The 16,842-nt window shown below is 53.4% G+C and overlaps 7 protein-coding genes across 7 annotated transcripts; 3 read left to right on the top strand and 4 right to left on the bottom strand.

The window, feature by feature from the left end:
• Positions 1 to 1,237: 1,237 nt before the first annotated feature.
• Positions 1,238 to 1,943, top strand: LTS14_007741 (uncharacterized protein; the record flags this gene model as incomplete). The annotated part of the gene is made up of 2 exons (XM_064840431.1): positions 1,238 to 1,788; positions 1,844 to 1,943. 2 exons carry the CDS (start codon positions 1,238 to 1,240, stop codon positions 1,941 to 1,943), a joined length of 651 nt encoding a protein of 216 aa, XP_064691881.1.
• A 306-nt stretch (positions 1,944 to 2,249) lies between these two features.
• LTS14_007740 (uncharacterized protein) lies at positions 2,250 to 2,978 on the top strand (the record flags this gene model as incomplete). The annotated part of the gene is made up of 1 exon (XM_064840430.1): positions 2,250 to 2,978. The coding sequence occupies one exon, from the start codon at positions 2,250 to 2,252 to the stop codon at positions 2,976 to 2,978; it is 729 nt and encodes a 242-aa protein (XP_064691880.1).
• A 256-nt stretch (positions 2,979 to 3,234) lies between these two features.
• Positions 3,235 to 4,878, bottom strand: LTS14_007739 (uncharacterized protein; the record flags this gene model as incomplete). The annotated part of the gene is made up of 1 exon (XM_064840429.1): positions 3,235 to 4,878. The coding sequence occupies one exon, from the start codon at positions 4,876 to 4,878 to the stop codon at positions 3,235 to 3,237; it is 1,644 nt and encodes a 547-aa protein (XP_064691879.1).
• Positions 4,879 to 5,162: 284 nt separating this feature from the next.
• NOP58 (Nucleolar protein 58) lies at positions 5,163 to 7,094 on the top strand (the record flags this gene model as incomplete). The annotated part of the gene is made up of 2 exons (XM_064840428.1): positions 5,163 to 5,366; positions 5,433 to 7,094. The coding sequence occupies 2 exons, from the start codon at positions 5,163 to 5,165 to the stop codon at positions 7,092 to 7,094; spliced, it is 1,866 nt and encodes a 621-aa protein (XP_064691878.1).
• An 874-nt stretch (positions 7,095 to 7,968) lies between these two features.
• Positions 7,969 to 9,060, bottom strand: LTS14_007737 (uncharacterized protein; the record flags this gene model as incomplete). The annotated part of the gene is made up of 3 exons (XM_064840427.1): positions 7,969 to 8,603; positions 8,663 to 8,752; positions 8,805 to 9,060. 3 exons carry the CDS (start codon positions 9,058 to 9,060, stop codon positions 7,969 to 7,971), a joined length of 981 nt encoding a protein of 326 aa, XP_064691877.1.
• A 646-nt stretch (positions 9,061 to 9,706) lies between these two features.
• On the bottom strand, positions 9,707 to 10,678 carry LTS14_007736 (uncharacterized protein; the record flags this gene model as incomplete). The annotated part of the gene is made up of 2 exons (XM_064840426.1): positions 9,707 to 10,415; positions 10,482 to 10,678. 2 exons carry the CDS (start codon positions 10,676 to 10,678, stop codon positions 9,707 to 9,709), a joined length of 906 nt encoding a protein of 301 aa, XP_064691876.1.
• Positions 10,679 to 11,571: 893 nt separating this feature from the next.
• On the bottom strand, positions 11,572 to 16,345 carry SNQ2_3 (ATP-binding cassette transporter snq2; the record flags this gene model as incomplete). Its single annotated transcript, XM_064840425.1, has 2 exons — positions 11,572 to 12,490; positions 12,546 to 16,345. The coding sequence occupies 2 exons, from the start codon at positions 16,343 to 16,345 to the stop codon at positions 11,572 to 11,574; spliced, it is 4,719 nt and encodes a 1,572-aa protein (XP_064691875.1).
• Positions 16,346 to 16,842: the final 497 nt, after the last annotated feature.

Raw genomic sequence — 16,842 nt, 5'->3', positions numbered from 1 at the left:
AGGCAATTTCTGGAGCCCGGCCCATTCGCCAGGACTCATTTCAAGAACACCATAGACCGGCTAAGGCAACGCCTCCGCCTCGACGCCCTCTTCTAACGACGGAAGCAACGATGCCTCGACATTATTAGCAACCTCCAGATTGTTAAGCTCTTTACCAACCGCATCGTCCGTCCGATTTTTAGCAAGTCGAAGCTGCTTACGAACTCGAACCTTCTTTTGTCGCCTCGCAGTAAGCTGCTGCAACAAAGAGATCTCCTCCTCCTTAAGCTGCTCTAGCTCTCTCCGTAGCTTGTTCCGAGTCTCCCGAAGCCTGATCTACTAAGGAGCAGTCAGGGTTACGTTGTAGTTGGTGTAACCCTTCCGCACGCACTTAGAACAGCGTTTCGATTTCGCGCTAATCACACATTTCGGTTTTAGATCGCCAGGCTTCACCTTTGCATTTTGACAACCAGAACAAGGAGCTATTTCTGTACTAGTCGCGACCTCTAATGAGAGTTGGGTTCGGTATTGAGTGGAAGATGTTAGAGGCATGACGAAGCTTATGGGATTACTAAAACAGCGGACCTCCATTACTTAAGGTTCCGAGGACGGAACTAGTATGGAAGGGGATGGTGTTACGGACACTGTGACACGATTGGTGGGATAAGCGAGTGGACAGGAAGTTAGGAGCGGAGGCTTCCGCTCCTGCAACTAATACGACTAACACTCCTTCGATTAGTCGGATTAGACACCACTAACTGAACTGACCGCGCTGCGATTAGTCGGATTAGTAGAGACACGAATCTCCTATGTATATAGAATGAGCGTTTCTTATGTAGGTAGTTCGTGTTCAACCTAAGTTACCAACCCGCCGAAAGGTTAAACCTTAGAGCAGTCACTTACCCGACCCATCGCTTGGAACTTACTCGTCTAACGAGCTCTAACCCCCTTGTACCGCAGGTGCATAACAATAATATAGAAGTAGAGGCTTCTATTTCTAGAACTAATATAACAAATACTTCTATAATTAGTTGGATTAGACACTACTAACTAGCTAACTCTATTATTTTTGGTTAGATTGGTTAGATATCTAAATCTTATATATAGAATAGATAGTGCGGTACATCTGTAGATTCGTTCCTGCGTTGGCGCTCCCCTACCCCCGCCCCCACCCGGAAACATCTTTCAAATAATCGACTTCGAAACACGTCTCGACTCACTTTCAGCAACCCAGGGCCTCGTAGGCCGTACCGTCACGATGAAGATCCTCGATGCAGGCACCGAGAACCTCACGAATATGGACGTCCTCAACTGGATCTCGGCCAAGAAGTCCCAACACGCCCTCGAAGATGCCGCCGACAAGAAGAACAATCAGAAATTCAAACCGCGGCCGAAACGCTTCCTCAAAGCTCTCGCCAAGCACGAACGCGAACTCAACAATGCTGACAAGTACCCTTACGCTTCGAACCCGAACGTTTACAATGGCTCCTACGATGCAATGGAGCGATTTGACCAAACACTCATGGAACGGATATGCGGTCCGCTGGAGGAGAGATATAAAGGACTCCTGCCCACTATGAGCAAGCAGGAGGTTGAGAAGCTGATGAAGGAGGAGCAGGAGATGAAGTGCCTGACTGATGCGGAGAGCCTCATGATCTTCAATCTTGCGCCGAAGGGTGTGGAGCAATTGGCGCCTATGATTGAGGATTGTGAGGGGAGGTATACGGCCGAGGAGCAGCAGATTATTATTGATACTGCTATGGAGTTTTTGAGAGCGGATGAGATGAAGGTGAAGGGTGGGATTAATGGGTAGGTTATGCGTGTTCCAAAAAGGGTCGGGTCATGTGCTCATTTTTGCTTGCAGGGCTGGACATGACGACATGGATGTTGAAGGTGGTGCCGAGGAAGTGGCCAGGCCAGCTACTGAGTCTGAACATGAGGATGTGGATGAGAAGCCTGCGTAAGTGTGTTGTGGAAAATGCTTCACGAAGCAACATGGCCATACGTGGAAGGGCCCAAGTGGCGAATGCCCACGATCCTACAATCCTACAATCCAACTTGCGAAGGCGCAGCTATGTGAGCTAATAGCGTCTCACGAGACGTCTTCTATCACAATGCCTCATGAGGTCGACCCAGATCGGACTCAATAATCTGCTGGCGAGCACACAGATGCCCAGCCAGGACACGCTTCCAAAACCCACCAGCCGATAAAGGACAAAGTTGAACTAACACTGAGGATTTCTCTCAGCACAAATCGTCAGTCGACAGATATGGCAGCACGATCAAAGGCCCGGCGGGGGATGTTCTTCATGTCGGAGTACGATCTCGAGCGTGTGGCTGAGCTTAAAGCTCGGGGTGCTGAGTTGCCCGGATGGTCGGAGATAATGCGATCAAGACCCCAAGTCGCGTACACGACAGAAGCAGGCATCAGATCAGAAATCTCGACTGGATCCGGAATCTACCCACCGTTCATTTCATCCTCACAGCACGCTCTCGAACAGTGCGACGGTCGTAGAGCAGGAGCCTCCCTGCAATCCACCGGGCCGGGGACAGCACAGCCCACGCCTGTCCACTCCAGCCTGCCACAACAGATCGACGGCACAGACATCTCCACCCAAGCCACGTCCCGCCAACCCCTCCTGTTCACATCCTGCAAGTCCATCAAGCGCAACGACGACCGCAAGGGCAGGCCTGCACGAACACGACACGAGCCTGAGCCAGCAAAACTAACGCCCAAATGCTTCAGCACGGCGATGACGCGGCCGAGCAGCCCAGCAGATGAAGGAGAAGAAGAGAAACAGACGTTGGCGGATCTCTCCACTGAAGCAGCTTCGCGCGAGCCGTACCATTTCCTGTCCGAGAGGCGCTTGAGCCGGGACGCCTATCGTGCTGCTGTGCGGGCGGAGGGTCCGGGGGGTGAGTATCTTGGGAGTAGCGCGCGTAGGACTATTAGGCGGAAGGCGAGGGCGGGGGTGGGAGTTGAGGGGGAGAGGACTTGAGAGAAGTAATGAGATAGGGGTGGGCTGGGCCGAGACGCCCGGTTGGAAGCTATGCTTGCTTGTTTTGTTTGGCTAGGCGCAACATCAGACCAGACTCTCCAGTAGCTGGCTGGCTAGGGTGTCGACGGCATGCGGAATTGAGAGGATAGATGGCTGAGGATCTCCAATACTTGCTGATGACGTGGATGAGGGATGAGGCATGAGGGATGAGGCATGAGGCATGAGGCATGATGTAAGATAGGTGGTTACGTCAATGCTAATACACACCCCCACCACCACCCCTCAACCCATACTTCACCCACTCCTCCCGTTCAACCTCATGTACACCCTTAATCCTCAGACTAGCCACTAGACTTGCGCCGGCCCAGGCTCCAAGGGTCTCGACACCCCGCACCGCATTCTTAGTTTCCGCTTCAGTGCGATAACGGCCAATGGCATGGTTCTTTTCTGCTTGGAGGGATCGCGGATCCATAAGGTCGTCGTGAGGTCGGGCATGAGCTGGCATTGAAGACGCGGTGTTATGATCAGCTGTGCTGGTGAGAGATGATCGCTTGGTCGGGTTCGTTGGTGAATGAGTCAACGCCGTTGATGGTGGACTATTGGCATCAGGCGGTTTCGTCCTACTCGGTAACCGCTTCTCCATCTTCGTCATAAACGCAGCTCTCGCCGATCCATAGCTAGCCACGGGGTCCCAGCCCCGTTCCCTTATCAGCGCGTGAAGTTCGGAGAGGAAGCGTTGTTTTAGTCCCGGGAGAGCGCTTACGCCGCCTGTGAGAATGATACGTGAGAGGCAGAGGGAGCGTAGGTCTAGCGGGAGGTGGAGGAGGACGGCGTGGGCGAGGTTTTGCAGGGGTAGCTCGTTGTCGTCGTGGTCGGTTAGGTTGGTGGAGGGGGCGAAGAAGATAGTTTCCGGTGGGTTGGAGAGGGTTTCTGCTGGGATTTCTATCGGGGAGGAGCTGGAGGTGGGAAGCGGGATCTTCTTCTTGGACGTAGTCGTCGCTGGGTCTGCGTCCGAAGTCGTAGCTCGTCTTGGTCTGCACCAGCCCATTCGCTCAACGATGTCTTCCGCATGCCTGAAAGGAATCCTCATGTCATCATCTCGACCATCATGCCCGTCTCCAACCAATTTCTCAAGCACAGAAGCCATCTCCTGACCCAACACCTTCCCAGCCCTCACACTTCTTCGTTGATAGATCTCCTTGTACTCCCCCACAGCCGTCACGACCGTCTCCTCCCATCCAATATCCACGACCAGCCCATTGCGCAGCCCCGCACTCACACAAGCAAGTATGGGTGTGGTCAGGATCACGATCGAAGGAGGCTGTGTGTAGTGATCGAAGAGTACCTTTAGCGCTACCTCTAGCAAAGGCGTAGGTAGCAGAGAAGGCACAGCCAGAACAGCTTTCCGAGGCTTGGTATCCAGTTGGAGGTAGTCGGCGTGAATTTGTCGGACTGCTCGTTCAAGCTTGTCTTCCACTAGTCCTAGGTCGAGCTGTCGAACATCTGTCCGATAGAGCTCGTACTCTTCGCCCCAGCCTTTGTCCTTCGACCCTCGCTGCCCGTCACTTTTGTATCCAGCCTGCAGACCGCGATAATCGCCCACCCGCCTCCCCATCCCCGGACAGAAACGAAGAATACATCTCGGCCGGCCCTCGCCCGCGAACCCGGCACTGAGATGTCGTGCTCCGAGCTCGTAGATGATCAAATCCTCTTGCTCAGTGCGGAAGCTTCCGGGGGAGCCGAATTGCGAGGAGATGCTACGGCCGAGTAGGGGTGTGCGTGGGGAGCCTGGTGTTGCTGCTAGTCGCGATTGTGGTGGGAGGACAGTGGGACCGGGACGGGTGCGAGTGGATGATCGGCCGGAGAAGTAGTCGGTGGAGGGTGAGGGCGGAGCTGCCATGTAGAAGTATTGCTGGTTGGCGCGAAGGCCTGATATGTAGTCGATCACATGTTGGTGTTGGTGTTGGTGTCAGTGAGGACGTTAAGCCAGTCCCAGACATTTAATGCTAGCTGTACATGTGAGCACGCCAAGATTTCGCGGAAGCACCTCCGTCCACGGCGCAGAAACGGAAGCAGCCGTGCGAGAGCTTCTTTCGCAGCGGAAGAATTTCTCAAGCAGAATAGCTTCGGGTCTGTAGCAGCAAATAGCTCACGATACGATACGATACACACACGACCACCACCATGACGCTCTTTATCCTTACGGAGACGTCGGCCGGCTATGCGCTGCTCAAGGCGAAAGACAAGAAGTTACTGAAGCGCGATGACTTGGCCAAAGAGGCCGAGACGGCAGAGGGTGTGTGCAGTTTGTTGAAGCTGAAGCAGTTCCGGAAGTTTGAGAGTGCTGCGGCGGCGTTGGAGGAGGCGTCGGCGTTGACGGATGGGAAGGTGAGTGCGGATAGATATCAGAGGAGATATACGGTGGGAGGTGAGGACTAACATCATGTGATCCAGGTCACGCCTATGCTCTCCAACATGCTCTCGGAGCTCAAAGACGAGAAGAAAGTCTCCCTCGCCGTCGCCGACCCGAAACTCGGCAATTCGATCACGAAGATCCCTGGACTCGACATCTCGCCTGTCTCCGACTCCACCACCGCTGACCTGTACCGTGCCATCCGCGAACACCTTCCCTCTCTCATTCCCGGCCTACTACCAGAAGAGATCGGCACAATGAGCTTGGGTCTTTCGCACAGCTTGTCGCGACACAAGCTGAAGTTCTCGCCTGATAAGGTGGATACTATGATCATCCAAGCGATTGCGCTGCTGGACGATCTGGACAAGGAGTTGAATACGTATGCTATGCGAGTCAAGGAGTGGTATGGATGGCATTTCCCTGAGATGGCCAAGATCATCAACGACAATCTCGCCTTCTCGAGAGTTATCTTGTCCATGGGCATGAGGACGAATGCTGCTACGACGGACTTGAGCGATATCCTGCCAGAGGAGATCGAAGGTGCTGTCAAGGCTGCTGCTGAAGTGTCCATGGGTACCGAAATCACCGACGTCGATCTGGACTGCATCAAGGAGCTGGCCGAGCAAGTCGTAGGATTCACCGAGTACCGTCAGCAGCTCTCTTCCTACTTGACCGCCCGCATGCAAGCCATCGCACCTAATCTCACAGCATTAGTCGGCGAGCTCGTAGGCGCACGACTCATCGCCCACTCTGGCTCCCTTATGAACTTGGCCAAATCACCTGCCTCGACCATCCAAATCCTCGGTGCAGAAAAAGCACTTTTCCGTGCGCTTAAGACCAAACACGACACACCCAAGTACGGACTTATCTACCACGCCTCCCTCATCGGCCAAGCGAGCGGCAAGAACAAGGGCAAGATCGCACGTATGCTCGCCACGAAAGCTACGCTCGGTCTTCGTGTGGACGCCCTCAGTGACTGGGGTCAAGCAGGCGAAGGCGAGAAGGAGGAGCCGACTGAGGAGGAGAAGTCTGAAGTCGGTGTGCAAGGCCGCGCTATGCTCGAGCGAAGACTACGAGGAATGGAGGGTAAGCCACTCAAAGCCAGCGGTGTCGCTATCGGACCTGGTGGAAAACAACAACCTCAGACGCCAAAGTGGGAGATCAAGGAAGCGAGGAAGTACAATGCTGATGCTGACGGTGTTGCCGCGGACGCTACACCTGCCGCTGCTCTGACAAATGGTGACTCCGCCAAGCCGAGCAAGAAGAGAAAGCTGGTCGAAGAGGTGGACGCGCCGAGCAGTAAGACGCTCAAAGCAAGCTCATCTACACCCGTTAAAGTCGGCGCTGAAGAAGAAGACGACTCGGACGATGACGAGGACGAGAGTATGGAGGATGAAGAGGATAGCCGACTCATTACCAAGACTAACCTCAACGGCACCGCTACACGAAAGGAACGGGAGGCTGCGGCGCCACCGAATGAGGCCAAGACTGCGCCTGATGATAAGGCGGCGCGGAAGGCGGAGAAGAAGAAGTTGAAGGCTGAGAAGGCGGAGCGGAAGGCTGAGAGGGCGGAGAAGAGGGCGAAGAAGGAGGGGAAGGTGAATGGGGACGTGAGTAAGGAGGGCAAGAAGCGGAAGGTGGATGCTGGTGGGGAGGAGGAGCCGGCGAAGAAGAAGACGAAGAAGAGTAAGGCGAGTTCGTAGGGTGGGCTTGATGATGCTTCTGCTTATTCTGGGGTTTGGGAGGGGGTCAGGAAGAGGAAGGCGGAGGCTGGAGAGCAGCAGCCGGTAAAGAAGAAATCGAAAGAGTGGAGGTCGCAGGATGGATTTGGCGCTGGCTCTTCAGCTTCTGGAGGGGAGTGGGCTGGCTTTGAGGAGAAAGGAAGGCCTAAAGCCGTTGGTGACGCGGTTGATGGTGGTGTTACTGCTGCTGGCGCTCGGACGGGGAGAAGGAACACGGGGTAGAAGGGGGATGAGCAGAGGCAAGTCGTGAGTATGCGGAGGAGAGGCAGCGCCTAGCGCCTAGTGCCTGTGGCAGTGGCAGTGGCTGTTCGGATGATGAATATACTGATGGGCCTTTACATGGCGCTTGGGCGATGAAAGGGTGGGGTGGGCTGTATAGTACGCCTTTGATCGTGTGCAGCTATTGGCGTTCTTTCAAGGAGGCGTACGATTGATAGTTGTATGTGGGCTGTAGAGATCTGTGTACCTGCTCAAATGATAGGAAAACGGACTTTTATCTCCCGGTCTGGCGCGCCGTGCTATGGAAATCGTAACTTCCCCGATCGAAGCTGTGAGGACTTACCGTCTAGACTAAGACTCTCAGCTAGCATGGTTTCTGGTGAGCGAAAGGGTATCGGGGAGCGGAAGTGCGAAAAATACCTACCAGGTGGCTCTTTCTTGGCCGGCAGGCAAATCGGGGCGTCGTATGTGGGTGCGACGAGTTTGCTGCAGAGGAGCAGATAGCCACGCACCGCGCCGCCGGACTTTGCAAAGCACGGCGGATGCCAAATGATCGGCCGCGGTATATCTTTCCATCATGCCCTTCACGCTCGAGCAGGGTTCACAACAGCCGTTGTTACAAGTCTTGCAGCCACTCGTGCTGTAGCAACTCGGTCGCTCGTTTGCGGCAGTCTGGGTCAAGAGTCAATGCGCCACTAAGAAAGTTCACGAATTTGGTGGCTTGTTCGGTCGACATGTCCGGAGGCCGTTGGAATGGGCCTTCTGCGCCGTCTACGAAGTCCCTCAAGCTCGTGATCTGGAGCTCTGGGATCCTGACGAGCTTACCTGATTGAGACAAAGAGTCAGCTGTGCAACGCAATGGTAAAAGATCTGCGGAGAACATGCCGCTTTGATCGAAATATTCAGGAGTCTTCGTGCCACGTTGTAGAAGCTCAGGAGGCATCGGACCGAGGACTTCCATGTACTGTGCTAGATGATCATCCTCGGACGCCCATGATTCGTGCTGAGAAGCTGCTCCAGGGAAAGCCACATGTCCTTTGACGAACTCGATGACCTGCAATTTACGCTTAGCAGTGCTCCATCCGAACGTGTCTGCGAGGCATATTCGTGCTTCATTGGATTCATGCCTTACCAGACAACCTAGGCTCCAGATGTCAACAGGTGGACCCCAGGGAGCCTCTGGAATGATCTCTAGAGCTCGGAGATGTTCCGGTTGTATGTTGTCGCTTAAGTGATGATCAACCCAAGAAGCTACAGCATTGTCAGAGCAGCTGGAAAGTCGATACAGTACGGTCCTCAAATCGATTTACCAACACCGAGGTCGATGATCCTGACACTGCCAATGTCACCCTCGCTGATCGTTGGAGTGACTTGCTCCGCCGTCTGCCTATCAACCATGACTGCGCATCAAATGTTAGTGACTTCCGTATGGACGTGTTCTCAGCTACTTACGTAGAAGCTGAGCTTGATCGACTTCAAAGCAGATGTTTGATGGCTGCAGATCTATTGCCCCTTTAGCCGGGATTGCCACGTCAAGCTGGAGCACACTCGGCATCCGCCTACCGGTATGAATGACTCCACAAGTTTCGTGTAGGAGAGCAAGGCCGGACAGCAGCTGTTTCGTTATCTGCTTCATGATCCGATAAGGTATTCTACCATCAGGGAAGCGGCCGGCTTGCGAGCTAAGACTGCATCCTAGCACAGGCATGGCAATACACTGGTGGACTCCTGTGGCTCCGTTTATTTGAAAGGTGTCCAATAGCTCGACGATATGAGTCGACTTAGTGTCCCCGATGAGGATCTGATGGCGTGTAATGGTCTTGAGGATCTCAATCTCGAATATGTCATATTCTGCGCCATAGCGGTCGCTACTTGGTAGTTTGAGCGCCACATACGAGTTCTGCCTGCTGAGGATATAGAGTAAGGAAAAGTGTACCTAACATATATGGACATGTGCATTGAACATACTGTCAATCCTTTGACAGCCACACACTCTAGTACCTGCCCTTGCCCAGCTCCCTGATAGTCTCGTAGCGGCCGTCCTTCAAGAGTTCGTGACTTTTTGCGATGTACTGTTTGCTTGTTGCCTTAGATGATATTGTGCGTGAAGCAGCTTTGCCAGAGCTGTTCATCGAGCGAGTCTCCCGAGGAGTGGATCCGAATGTACGAAACCTGCCGCCACGAGGCATGTAGCCGCTATGCTGATCTCCGACTCCGTGTCAACGTAGTTCAGAGCAGTCCGAGTCTTGTGCGTGTTTACTGTGTCGTTGCGAGGGTTACTTGTATGGCCCTTGACCAATTCATGACTCCACCGTTCCAATACTCAACAGGCGGAAGTGCCTTTCATCATTCCTTCATGAATTTACCCCTTCAAACTGGAAGGTAGACGAGAGCTTCGACCTCAGTTGACCAATTTTCACAATATCATCGGCTTCAGTCTCGAGGATCTTTTTCAAATCTGTAGCAGCCTGCCATGTAGCATCACTGATGTCCTCTGTGTCCTGTAGTGCTTCTACCTCCTTCCACAACTCATACGCCGCTCGAAACTCCCTCCAATACTCCCGAGTCACGTTCCAGTACTCCGTCTCCTCAAGAGCGCACCGCCACACCCCAGGTCTCGACTCGACGACATCCAACCAGTCGCCCATGTGCTTCCGTCTTGTCTCCTCCAAACCCGGGAAATGCACCAACATATCGCCACGTTTGCCTTCGTACCCATCCTCCTCCCTTTCGTAGGTGTTGATCCACAATCGAGGTATTAGTACCATAGCGTCACGGTATCCTTGGTTCGAGGGTCCTCCAATCTCCTTATGCAAGACCAGGCTCATCGCGTCTTGGTCCGCCGAACGCCCAAGCCCAGCATCGGGCTCGTACAGTGGCATTGCCAGTGTTTCGATGAGGAAAGATATAGACCATGTGGAGACGCGGAGGTAGAAGATTCCGGTGTTCAAGCCGTTTTCATCTCGCGTACCTACGAAATGGATTTGCGAGAGATCGGCTGGCGGCAGGAACAGTTCCGGAGAAATATCTGGGTTGATAATGATTGAGTCGGCATCGACCCACCTGCAGATCAAACCATGTGCATCAGCTTTGGCTGGCAAGGTATGATCGTAGATGAAAAGGACTCACATCAACCATTCTGCTCTCTCACGAGGTGCCTTCATAAGCTCCTGCGTCAAGACATGAAGGATATACGTAGGTTTGTTCCAGAACCCGGTCGCAAGATCCTGTCGTAAGACCTCGAAGCCATTGCCCCATTGCTTAGAATGGCTCTCGTGTGTCTTAAGGGCTCGCTCGAAATTGGTGTTGCTTTTCCCATAGACCATGCTAATCCTTAAGAGCCGGCCCGGAACAGATTCAGTCGTTGTAGTTGAAGGTCGGCTGATGAGGTGCGTGGGCAGTCCAGGATGCGGGAATTGCCAGTGCAGGTATGTTATAAGTACTAGAATGCCAGCGAGTATCCCGCCCACTCGAGCAAAGGACGATATGGAAGGCCTCGTCGTGTGCCCGCCCGCACCCAGGAATCGCCACTCTCCCATACCGTGGTCCGAGATCAGGTCGAGGATGGTGAGGGATGGGGCATATGTGGACCAGGAGACAGGCTGTTCATATCTTCCTACGCATGGCGCCACCGTATGAGGTCTTTCCTCCTATGCGTGTCTTCAGCTTCGTGCCCAGAAAGGCGAAGAGAGGCGCCATCTCGTCGCTCCCTTTAGGGGTCTCATTAGCATGTGGCGTGCGCCATCCATTATGTGCGTGCTCTGATCGATGCGGGCAGCAGCAGTCCCCTATAGATATGCAAGCAAATCAGTTGTGCCAATGCGGTCAAGTGATTCAAGACGCCACAGCCATCTTTGCCGAACTGGGCGTATTTATAGCCACGGGAGGAGCGTGGAACACAACCCCTGATTCATATCTTTCAGAGACGACAAACGTTCATCCTGCCCTGCATTCAGACCTGTCGTCGTCTATCATTGTCCTGTTCGCTCATTAATTTTGAACAACACGGTTTGAAAACGACGATTCTGGAATGTTGCAAGATTACAGTAAATAGGACAAATCCATACATAAACCCAACTCCTCGCTAATGTCTATGCAAATATACCTCTATCCCAATGCTGTAGGTTGACACTTGGCTGCACTTGCTCGCCTACCGCGCTCAAATTAAACGCTGTTATACATTGCTCCCTGTCCATTCAATTTCACTCCTGATCATCACCTACTCCACAGCCTTCTTCTTGCCGAATAAACGAATAAAAGGCTTCTTAACAAAGCTGGCAACCTTGCCGAGACCACCAAAGAGATATCCAAAACCGAAACTCCAGCCCTTGACGCGCACAGTGTAGATGAAGAAGTATACCAGCATATAGTTGGTGCAGACGAACACCAAGAATATGCCAAAGTCCCGCCATTTGTCGCCAGCATTGATGTTGAGGGAGGCTAGATACTGGTCCCCAGAGCTATACTGACAGTACTGGCAGTCCTGCGATGCTCCAGGGTTGAGCAATCGCCCGCCAGCCGAGGCTGCGTATGCACCGGCGTATGATCCGCAAGTCTGTCCGGGCGGAGCATCGAAGTGCGCCGTCTCGCTGCTCGTGCATTCGACCGGGATGTTATGCAACGTAGCAGCCAGAACGCCACCGATCCACCAAGTCGAGGGATTGACATAGTACATCCAGTATCTCCAGAACACTGGCAGCATGCTATAAGGTCTGACCACGCCGTTGAACAGCGAGAACATGACGAAGAAGAACGGAAGCACGTTCGAGATGACGGTGAAGCTAGGCGCGAAAGCACAGATCCATTGACCCCACGAGGCCTGGAAGAGGAAGAATAGCACGGTCATGAGGAAGACGTAGCCGCTCGTTGCGCTATCGGAGGGAAGACCGGTAGGCCAGTACCACAGAAGCCAGTAGAGTACTGCTCCGACGATGGCAGACGGGATCTCAGCTACGACTTGTGCGGTTGTGAAGGCGAACCAGCCGTAGATTCTTGAAGGATATTCGCGAGCTTGCCACAGTGCCATGTTGGTGAAGAACTTTGGCACGACGGCGTTGACGATTGTAGGTGGGATGGTGATGATCAGGAAGGATGTGAACATGCGGTTCTGCATGTCTTGAGTGCTGTTGCCGAGTTGCCTGTGGGTGATCATGTCAGTACAAACTCATAGTGTCAAGCGTGGGTCCTGCTTACCAGAACGTGAAGCCATTGAAAATACCGACAATGACCGAGACGAAAAGCTTTCCGTAGAGGTAGCTAGGATCTCTCCAGTGCTGCTTAAAGGTACGTTTAAGCAGTTCGGATGTCTGGAGCCACATACCAGCAGCAAACTCCTTCTGCTGCTCCTTCCTCACTGCCTCAGGGACAGTCTTACTCCTTGTCAACTTCAAGCCCTCGATCTCCTCGATCACATTCTGGGCGGCCTCGGAGTTCTTCCATTCAGCGTTCCAGTCAGTCTTCGTGCCATCGGCTTTGCGGTGAGGCTTCGCGGCAGTCTCGAGGATGAACTCGGCTACGTTCTTCTCGGGAGGACACTGTGCGCCGCGTTGAGCGAAGTAATCGATCACATCTTTGCCGTTCTCGCCGACAGGGCCGAAGTAGAAGCAGTTGCCACCTGGGTTGAGGGCAAGGATCATATCGAATTGCTGGATCAGGACAGAGGACGGCTGATGAATTGTGCAGACGATGGCTTGGCCTGCGTGAGCGAGCTTCTTCAGGAAGCGAACAATCGAGTATGCGGACTGTGAATCAAGACCAGATGTCGGCTCGTCCAAAAAGAGCAAGAGCGAAGGCTTAGCGGCCAGCTCAACACCGATAGTGAGACGCTTGCGCTGCTCGACACCAAGACTGGAGATGATGGCGTCTTGCAGATCGTTGAGCTCGAGAAGATCCACAATCTTGTCGACGTACTCGAGCTTCTCGGACCTGGGCGTGGAAGCAGGTTGTCGTAGAATGGCGGAGAACTCAAGTGCCTCGCGAATCGTAGCTGTGCCATCGTGAAGATCACCTTGCAAGCAGAAACCAGTATTGCGCTGGAATTCTGGGCCGAGCGCACGACCATCCACGAACATCTCACCAGTCACAACACCCATCGTCTGGCGTTGCGAGAGCGTGTTGAGCAAGGTCGTCTTTCCAGCTCCCGAAGCGCCCATGAGAGCGACCATGACACCAGGCTTGGCATAACCATTGACACCATTGAGAAGCTGTCGTTCGCCACCAAGGTATGGTACCTTGTAGTTCACATCACGCCAAGTAAAGATAGACTCGCTCTTGGTGATCTGCTGAAGCGCTTCATCTTCCTTGTCCGCATCAGAAGAGTCACCAAAGTCGCGTTCCTTCTTCGTCGAGCTTGCGCTGTCACCAGTGCTTGTAGCACCAAGTCCAACAGCTTTCTCTTCGTCAACAGGAGCATCGACCTGCTTGGCCACCTTCTTGGCGCGCTTGGTCTTCTTGAAGACTAGAGCGCCTCCACCAGCACTAGTGAAGCTGAACAATTCGGTGGCAATTGCGGTGACGATGATGTAGAGCACGATGAATGCGATGACCACACCAAAGTTCCTCCAGAGATGGCTTCTGCTGTAATTGTATTGTGTCTCGAGGTACCAATTTCCAGGAACTTGCTGTGCATTGACCTCAGCACCAGCGAGTGCACAGCCCTGGTACGCTGGGTCGACGTCAGGTCCTTGCGGCACAAGTTGAGCAGGCGCACATTGCATTGTACGTCCAGAGAACTCGTTCGTGAGCACAGCTTCGAAGGAATAGCCAAGAGGGTTGATCCAGTAGATCCAGCCAAACCAGATATAGTCTGTCAACAATTGCGTCTTCGGAATCACGTAGCCGGTGTAGATGACGAGTAGGTTGAGCGCGATACCAGAGAACCGCACGGCAGTGTCGATCTCGGGACTCAGACTGGCGAACATGCGGTATAGAGCCGTAAGCAGGATAGTCGTGACATAGACAAAGAGCAAGTAGATGAAGAACTTGCCTGCCTCGATGTCAAGGTTACACATGAAGTACATGAGGATGCCGAAGAGGACCGTTTGAATCCCGATGACCGGGAAGTCAGCGACCACACGCGCGATACTGACAGCCGAAGGTCGGTAGAAAGCGTAGTCCTTATGTCTAGCCACGACGGCACGACCAGATACGGCCTTCATAAGTTCTGTGAGCTGGAGCCAACCGAGGAAGAGGATGGAAAAGAAGAGGGCACCGCCACGGGTGAAGGCGCCTTCGGTGTTGAGTGGCTCGCCGTAGAAGAGCGAGCCAACAATGAGGCCGTTTGAAATGATGATGAAGACCTTGGTATAGAGAGTCGTGGTGTCACCAAAGATGAGCCAGAACTCACGCTTGACACAGGCCATGACTTGTCGTGGGAAGCTGACGGTGTATGGTGTTTGAGCGCGGACATACTTTGACTTGCCTTCTGCGACGGCAGACTCGAATTGCTTAGCGTCTTCGTAGTTGCTCTGCTGAAGATAGGTCTCGTATTCTTTGATGTCTTCGAGCACTTCTTGGTAGTATGGTGACTGCAAGAAAGCTGTCTCAAGCTCGGTTGGTCCTTTAGGTGTACTGGCTTCACGTCCAGGACGGAACTTACGCTCCACTGGATCAGTGACGGCGGTCAAGAAGTCGGCAGTAGTCTGACGTTCAGGTGCTTGAAACCCAAGATCGATGAAGTACTGGCGAGCCTTCTCTTTTCTGCCTTGAAAGATCATGCGTCCTTGGTCGATTACAAGCACCTTGTCCATCAAATCGTAGATACCTTCACCCGCCTGATAGAGTGTGACGAGAGTCGTGCGGTTCGAGATGTCAGTCATGATTCGCAGACTGCGAGCGTAGTCCAGAGCTGTCGAGGCATCAAGACCACGGGTAGAGTTGTCCCAGCAAGCCACTGTCGACTTGGAGGCCAGAGTCTCCGCGATAGAGACACGCTTGCGTTCGCCACCTGAGACACCACGGGTATACTCATCACCAACAAGAGTGTACTTCGTGTGAGCAATACCAAACATCTTCAACAACGCATTGGCGATGATGGGGATGTCCTTGACACCTGCCTTCTTTGTCTTGTTCATCAGAGCGAATGTAAAGGTCTGCCACACGTTGAGAGATGCGAAATGAACGTCGTCTTCAGGATTGTAGTTGACTTCACCCCTGTACATCTTCTTCTGCTTGTCTGCAGGGATGCCGCCGTAGGTGACTTCACCCTCAACGCCAGCGTAGGACTCTCGATTATTCGCAATTGCTTTCAGAAACGTACTGCAGCCGGCGCCAGGTCGACCGAGCACAAGCATCATCTCGCCATCGCGGACGCAGCCAGTGAAGTCGTGGACGAGATCTCGTGTTTCACCTGTTCGGCGTGCGAGTGCTGGCACGAACCGACAGATGATGTGGTAGAGATCAGGTCCGAAGGTACCGACGATTGCGTCTGGCAGCGTCCGAACGAACGTAGCTGCAGCTCCGACACCCTTGACAGTCAGGTTCTTGTAGATCACACCCACCTTTTTCGCCGAGGCTCCATCTGTTCGCTTCTCGAAATGGCCCTCCCGCATGAACTGGTCGAGCTCGAACTCATCCTCTTCTGCTTCAGGTCCAGCTTCCAGATCTCCAGCTTCAGACTCTGCTGGTGGCTGCTCGGATTGTCTGGTCGCTGGTCGTGAGAGCGCCTTACTCTTCCTGCTTGTCGCCGAAGTCGTCCTCTGTAATCTCGACTCGTGAGAGCGTTGTCGATTGAGATCCGTCAAATTCTTCCTCAAGGCATCGAAGTTCTCGCGAGCCTCGTCCTCGTCGAAGCCACCAACATCTCGTTCACCCCATGTACCTGAGGTCTCTCTTGTAATATCTGTAGGGCTATCACCTTCTACTGCCTCTGTTGGGTGGTGTATATGATGCTGTCGATCGGCACCTGCTTCTGCGTCCCCTGTGGTGTGCCATTGGTTATGCGGAGCATTGTTCTGATTGCGCAGACGAGACTCGTCAATATTCGACCCCCACATATTGTAATTATTACTGGCCTTGAGCAGGTCCAGTAGCTGTGGTTGAGTGGAGAGTAAGAAGTAGGGAAACAAGAGCCTGTCGAAGGCGCTACAGCACGATTGACTGTTCTCCCAGAGTCGGGTGACGTCTGTCAAGGGTAGAGACGGGAGGCTGAAAGAAAGGTGAAGACGGCCGCATTGTGAGAAGGGAAGGTCGTCAGAATGAATTGTAGGTCACCTATGCCTCTGCGCTACGGCTACGCGCAAGCATTTGGATCGCTTTCGGACTTAGACTGGACTTTGCGGTGACAACCATGATGAGCAATCGAAGAAGATTTGTGGATCGTCGGTACAGCAGGAAGCTTATTACGGGACGCCCTTGCACGTCATCTACGAGATCTCTGCGGGAAGGCTTGCGGGTATGCAGTGGTGGCGGCCTTAAGCAGTTCGCCCGCGGGCATGCAGGTGCGTGTGTTGACTGTTGAGACGACTACTGCTTGGCTGAAAGCGACTCATAG

Source organism: Recurvomyces mirabilis (assembly GCF_035927965.1).
Source record: "Recurvomyces mirabilis strain CCFEE 5264 chromosome Unknown scaffold_22, whole genome shotgun sequence".
Taxonomy (NCBI): domain Eukaryota; kingdom Fungi; phylum Ascomycota; class Dothideomycetes; order Mycosphaerellales; family Teratosphaeriaceae; genus Recurvomyces; species Recurvomyces mirabilis.
The sequence above is the reverse complement of the archived record's forward strand: the minus strand, read 5'-3'. Positions and strand labels throughout refer to the sequence as shown.